The 7553-nt window shown below is 31.7% G+C and overlaps 1 protein-coding gene across 1 annotated transcript; it reads right to left on the bottom strand.

Moving 5' to 3' along the window:
- Positions 1-6600: 6600 nt before the first annotated feature.
- Positions 6601-7297, bottom strand: LOC104599502 (histone H3.2). Its single transcript, XM_010262066.3, has one exon. The coding sequence runs from the start codon at positions 7205-7207 to the stop codon at positions 6797-6799; it is 411 nt and encodes a 136-aa protein (XP_010260368.1). The 5' UTR covers positions 7208-7297; the 3' UTR covers positions 6601-6796.
- Positions 7298-7553: the final 256 nt, after the last annotated feature.

The following is a 7553-nucleotide window of genomic DNA, read 5'->3' on the forward strand; positions in this document are numbered from 1 at the left end:
AGATTCAAATAAGCTTACTTAAACTAGTTATATATTTAACCAAACCATTATTATTCTCCATAAATTTGTTATCATGAAAACAACATAGGGTCGACAACTCCTTATCCACCTTGTAGTAGTCATAATCACTAGCAAGGTAGGAGTGGCTCATGTGCAACGTCTAGTACTTTTATTCTCAATAGTCAAAGGTGGTTAAAGGAGTTGGCATGCCAATACTTGAATAGAGTGAATTGTCTTCTACCAAAAAAATAGAAAGGTTTAGTCTTGTTACCCAAAAATAGAAAGATATGAATATCTATTATCTACTAGTTATAATTTAGAAACAAAGCAATGTTATTTATGTGGGAATTTGACAACATGGTTGTTTTTTATACATTCGTCAAAAATATTTTTTTAAGGTTGTACAGCTAGAAACAATGACAAATGGGGGAATCTATCACAATATAAAGGGTATTATAGCATAGAGGGGGATTTAGAATAATTCAGAAAACTAATAAAAATTCATAAGGAGGAACAAACCATAAATTTCCCTTTTGTTTTAGAAAACAAAAAGAACCATGTTGTGTCGTACAACCCCTACATTATTTATCAAAAAAAAATAATGTTATATATTTTCGTCACAATTTTTGAACAAATAGTCCTCAAAACAAGAAAAAGTGTCATACCATGTTTGGTAGGCGTACTTAATTATATAAGTATAATCGAACAATCAAGCTTTAATCAAATAGTTTATATTTGAATTTGAGTTTAATAATAATCGAATTAAAATTACAAGACAAGATTTTAAATATTGGCATGATACACCTGATACACGATGTAATGTATCTATATACAAAGGTATGGATGTGGAAGGTGACAAAAATGACATGATCTATGTCATACCACCATGACAAAAATGTTGATTCTTCTAAATTTTGACAATTTTTTGGTTGTCCCAACGACTAATGGAAAATTATAAAAAATAAAATATAAAGAATTTTTATTTTAATTTTTAGGAAAGTTTTGAAAAATAAAAAACATTTATTGTATATATTCTAAATGGTTTTTACCATAAAAATGAACTATAATATAGATCTATCAACGATCTATTAAATTCATTAGTACCAATGCTTTCAAATCGTCATTGACCCAAACGGTCAAACCATCTGAACCATCACCCAATCATCTTCCTAAGTCTAGTTTAACCAAATCCCGATGTTTTGCAAAAAAATAAAATCATTGACTGAATCAACAAACCGTCAACCCGAATGATTGAACTGTCTAACCGAACGACCCAATTAGCGGGTGACAATTTGGATTTCGATTTTTTTTTGCAAGGTTTAAAATTTTGAAAATGGCCATCGTGTCCCAAACTCCCAGCTTAATCCCACCCCCTCTTTCTTTTTACTTTTTGAGTTTCGTTTAAGGTTTCAAGCTTTCAAACTTTCAAAGAAAAATGAAAGAAGAATAGGGGTTCAGTGCTTCTTGTGCTTGAGGTTTAAGAAGAAGAAATCAAGTACAAAACAAATATTTAACGTCAACAACTATAATCTGTGTTTGAGTTTCCACATTAAGGTCGGCGGCTGTAAGCAATGAAGTTAGGGTGATTCACACAGTCATTAGTAAGTTTGTCATTTTAGATTTTAAGTTCTCTTTTTAATTTCTAACCCTCTAAAAATCAGAATATCAAACATTTCAAATAGGGATATCAATGGGTCGGGTTAAATGGTAAACCCAGATTCACCCAACCCTATTGGGTTGGGTTAGAGTCAGCATATTCGGATTTAGGGTCGGGTTAGGATTTTTATCCTTCAACTCAGGTCAGGTTTGGGTTTTGACTTCTAACTCTATAGCTTTAAAGTTTAAGATTTATTTACATGTTGGTTTTAATTTTCTTCTTTTTTTTTTTTGAAATGGGAAAAGTGATACCTTAGGTCGTGTTTGGAATCAATTTAAGACCTATTGATGTAAAAGCACATGATGATGTTTTACACCGAACCATAAAAAAGTGACCATTAACTTCAAAACGTGTGGATTTTACATCGATCTTATTAATCTAGTATTTATAGTGACAATCCATGTAAAGCTTTACTTTTGATGAGGTTGTACATTGATAATAAATATAAAACTTTACTTTTGATGAGTTTTACATCAATAATCGATGTAAAACTCCACTCCATACAAACGCCGAAAAATCTGAACCGGAGTGGAGTTTTACATCAATCTTGATTTACACTCTTTCCAAACACCAACAAAACCAAACCAGCATAAATATTTACATCACTTTCAAATGCAGGCTTAAAATCTATAAAACGATTTCCTAACTTAAATTGATGGATTTTAGGTCTTCAAAACTTGTAAAGAAAAACAATTGAAATGCTATGGCCTAGGTCAAGTCCATATCAGGTTAGACCTTATAGGGTTGAGTCAAGTTTGGAAATTATGTACTTTTAAGGCGGGTCAGGTCAAGTTCAGGTTGAGGCACTAGAAGGTTAGGTTAGGGTTGAGGCAAACCCGTGTCAAACCCGACCCATTATATATCATCTACATTATATAAACATTTTTTATTTATCATACTTAATTTTTGTTTGATAAGTAAAATAATTTGATTTCTAGTTTGACACTAAATTTTATATTGCATCTCCATCATTGATAATGAATGTATATTATTAGAGATGTACCCAATATTTATTTTTATGAATATATAACATTATATATGTGCCCAAATTTTTTATTTTTTTGTTATTATTTATATTTCTATTTTTAAAATTTTTATTATTTGACTATGACATCATTTCATTTATAAGTTGATTTTAACTTTGATATTCCATTTTCATCATTAATAAAATTACTTCTTACATTTCATATTCATTTCTGCTTAGTATAATGAATGTGCAATATTAGATATATGTCCAAACCTTTTTATTTTTGTATTTTATTATATATTTAAATTTTTTATTATTTAATTATGACATTATTTATTAACCCATTTGACCCAAAATGGTTGAATTGCTTACCCACCATTGGGAGGGAAGAAAATAGTTTTTTTCAAAATATTTATTTTTATAATATTAAAATTAATTTTGTGGATTTAATAAGAGAATATACCTTAATATGAGATTTAATGAAAGAGAATAAGAAAATAGTTTTATTTCTAATTGTTTTAAATTTTAAATTCCATTTCCATCATTAATAAAAGTATTTCTTATTTATCATACTTATTATTATTTAACATGTTGAATATATAATGTTAAAAATGTTCCCATTTTTTTTAATTTCTATATTTTTGCATTTTATCTATTTTTCAATTTTATTATTTAATTATGACAACATGGATTGGCCCATTTGACCCAAAATGGTTTAATTTCTTACCACTGCCTAGATGAAAACACTATTTTTTTAGGTAGATTTTAAAAGTATGCTTTTATGTTATTGGAAATTATTAATTTATTATGTATGGATTTAATTAATACAATTTAATGATGAAATGAAATTAAAATTCCTTAAATATGTGATTCAATGAAGGTGAATGCAAATTAATACCTTAAGTGTTGGATTTAATGAAAGGAAATTGAATGCATTAAATATTTTATAATTATCTCTTTTCAACTCATTTAATTTTAATAATTGATTACCGTTTTGCCCTCATTTTTTATTAATAAGTTTAAATATAGAAGGGTAAATTTTGTCCTCAAAAAATTCCAAAAATATTACTGAGACTATTTGTGCTTATGGATTTAATAAGAGAATATACCTTAATATGAGATTTAATGAGAGAGAATAGGAAAATAGTTTTATTTCTAATTGTTTTAAATTTTAAATTCCATTTCCATCATTAATAAAAACATTTCTTCTTTATCATACTTATTATTGTTTAATATGTCGAATATATAATGTTAAAAATGTTCCCAATTTTTTAATTTGTATATTTTTTGCATTTTATCTATTTTTTAATTTTATTATTTAATTGTGACATGGATTGGCCCATTTGACCCAAAATGATTTAATTTCTTACCACTGCCTAGATGAAAACACTATTTTTTTAGGTAGATTTTAAAAGTATGTTTTTATGTTATTGGAAATTATTAATTTATTATGTATGGATTTAATTAAAAGAATTTAATGATAAAAAGAAATAAAAATTCCTTAAATATATGATTCATTGAAGGTGAAGGCAAATTAATACCTTAAGTGTTGGATTTAATGAAAGGAAATTGAATGCATTGAATATTTTATAATTGTCTCTTTTCAACTCATTTAATATTAATAATTGATTATCCTTTTGCCCTCATTTTTTGTCAATAAATTTAAATATAGAAAGGTAAATTTTGTTCTCAAAATATTCCAAAAATATTACTTAGGCTATTCGATGTTTTTTAAAGTAGTATAGATTGGAAGCTCTACCATTGTTTTATGCATTATTAATAAAATTATTATATGATATGTATGTGTTTTATATTCCAAGTATTATTGATTGTAATATATCACTTTATATAAAGAAATGAAGCAAATTTATTATGCTCTATGACTTATTCATAATTATTTCAACTTTAGATTTATTATTATAATGGATCCATTTCTTACCACCATATCCATGTGTGTCCAAAGTATATCATGATCTGTATCCATACCCAAGTTTACCAATGTGAAACAAAATACCAATACTTTGAACCTCATCTCAAGATCAATTTGATTATATGCATGCATACATGCATATGTACATAGTTACATATACAATGTGTGTATTTAGTGTTAATTCAATTTATACACATTTTTATATTAGAACAATTGATTTTTTTATTAATATATATTTCTTATTAATTTCAAATACCAAAAAAACAAGGTTGATATGTAACTTGCAAGCTTGACTAATTTTTCAAACTTTCAAGCTGAACTCCACCTTATTTAATATTTAGTCGAATCAAATCCAAACTAAACCTCAAATATAGGAATATTTTAGTCAAACTAAAACAAGATATGTTCAAGTTCAACTCAACTTGGTTCAGTAGCACTCTTATTCAATTAGATTAAACTTGCTAAGGGAGTGTTTAGTACGGATGAAATGAAGATGGCTTGTTTCAAATTTCAATCCATGGCTCATTTTCATTGACATTCATTTAATACCAAGGCATGGAAGGACCCACCATATCTCATAATTTCTTGTCTAAAATCTAAATCCCATGCATCAATCCACACTCCACACCACAAAACACAATGCATTACAAGTGTGATCTAGTTGAAACAACAACACAATATTATCCAATGAATTCGAATGCGTCATTCAACATCTAGTCCACAATGTTGAATAACCTCTAAAGACTGCTTAATTCATCGCCTGAGCAAGTTGGAAAAGGGGAGGGACCTCTTACGAACAAGTGTATGAATTGGACTATATAACGAATCACAAATGAATATGCAATGGTTTGTAATTTTCAACTCTTTTTTTTGGCTTTTTAAGCATTTAAGCTTTTCGTCTAAACTCTGAAATATAAAGAAAGAAGTCAATTCCATTCTTGATAAAGAAAAAGAACATGGTGAAGTATCAATATCTATTTATCATAAAGATGATAATTAGTATCCGCCGAGAAAGTGAGCACCTACACGAGAAGATGTAATAGAGCAAAGAACTTTTTTTTATTTCATGCGCATGCAACCGATGATTTGCCGGGCATTTGAGTTGTTTTCGATCGGAATCTCGCCGGAATCTGGACGCTCGTATCCCAAATTCAAAGAGGCCTTCGTCGATCTACTTATTGTGCTGGTAGTTTCGAAGAAACAACGGTCTTGTAGACAATTTTTTTGGGATGCGGATCTGTTTACTTTGGAAGTTGTCTTGTAGATAATTTTTTTTGCGATGCGGATCTTGTCGGAATCAATTTCTTTTTTGCGATGCGGATCTGTATACTTATTTCTTGCAGATAATTTTGGAAGTTGGGTTTCTTTGTGCTGGTTTCCTTTCATTACAAAGGCTATTTCTGTACGTCCCTTTTTGTTCTCTCGGTATCTCAATTGGAAGGCAGGTTGTTAACTCAGAGTTGCAGACTCGAAGGTGGTCTGAGAGACGCCTCACTTCATGTTCTCTCTCGGTGATACTCTCCATCTGAAATCTGAACTTTTTGAGCTCGACTGGTTCGGGCCGTTCAACTTCATCAGCGGAACTGAGAACTGCCAGAAGGGAGAAAAGATACACCATGGGTCTAGTTCATCAACTCCAGCTCCAGCTCCAGCGGTGGCACAAGAGGAACAGGCGCTCACCGCCGCTCAAGGTGCTCTGTTTCTTGGCCGACCGGCAAGGACTGTAATCTCTCGATTGCAGTGGACTTTTACACCACTGTTCTTCCAAACGTACACAAGTGTAAAAGCAACATAGAACCGGTTCAACTTTTGCATTTATCCATCTGATCGTTTTTTATTTACACTAGGTGTATTTTTGCATTTACACCTCAAACAAACGAAGCCTAAAGAAATTCAAAGGCTTGAAAGCTACGGACGGTAAATTGGGGTTTAGTTCCCAAATGGGAAAATCCGGTAAAGAGCAACCTCAGAAAACAAGAATAATTGTCGAGATTAAAAAATCCAATTAAAAGGGAAGGAGATTTAAACAAACAGGGGTCGAGAATATCAACAAGAAAACTGCAATTTGTTTCAATTAGATTTATCGAGCTTACAAAACACCGGTTAGAACACATAGCGAAACATAAAGAGAAAACCCTAAAACTAAACCCCACCCCCTCCCAAAACTAAAAATAAAATAAAATCTAGACCACAGAACCCATCTATACAGAAAAAGTAAACAGAAAACCGCCATAAAAATGATTCAAGCACGCTCGCCCCTGATCCGACGAGCGAGTTGAATGTCCTTCGGCATTATAGTGACTCTCTTAGCATGAATCGCACAGAGGTTGGTATCTTCGAAGAGACCTACCAGATACGCCTCTGCTGCTTCTTGAAGTGCCGCAACGGCGGAGCTCTGGAACCGAAGATCAGTCTTGAAATCCTGAGCAATCTCACGAACCAAACGCTGGAAAGGAAGTTTGCGGATCAGAAGCTCGGTACTCTTCTGGTACTTCCTGATTTCTCTGAGAGCCACTGTTCCTGGCCTGAATCGGTGTGGCTTCTTCACGCCACCTGTGGCGGGAGCAGATTTCCTGGCAGCCTTTGTTGCCAGTTGCTTCCTCGGAGCCTTTCCTCCGGTGGATTTCCTGGCAGTCTGTTTAGTACGCGCCATTGGAGAAGATTATTAGAAATTTGAGGAGTTCAGATTACAGAAGAAGAGATGAAGGGACAAAAGAGCAAAGCTAACGATGGAGGGTGGAATCAATATTTGGGTGTACATTTATAATGGAAGTTCAAACTTGTCGCGGGAAGAGAGAAGCGATGGCGACCGTCGATGGTTTAGATGTTATCGACGGATGTGGTTCATTTCAAGGGCTTCACACGGATTGCTTCATTGCTTGTTAAGAGGTTTGTCAGAATCGTGGTTGACTGGCCGGTCTTATTACGAAAACGCCACTACTTGTGTTATTTGTTTTTTTTCGCTTCAGGTATTTGTGTCACTGGAAGGACCGTGAGAT

This window comes from Nelumbo nucifera, chromosome 1 (genome assembly GCF_055504915.1).
Source record: "Nelumbo nucifera cultivar China Antique chromosome 1, China Antique-T2T, whole genome shotgun sequence".
Taxonomy (NCBI): Eukaryota; Viridiplantae; Streptophyta; class Magnoliopsida; order Proteales; family Nelumbonaceae; genus Nelumbo; species Nelumbo nucifera.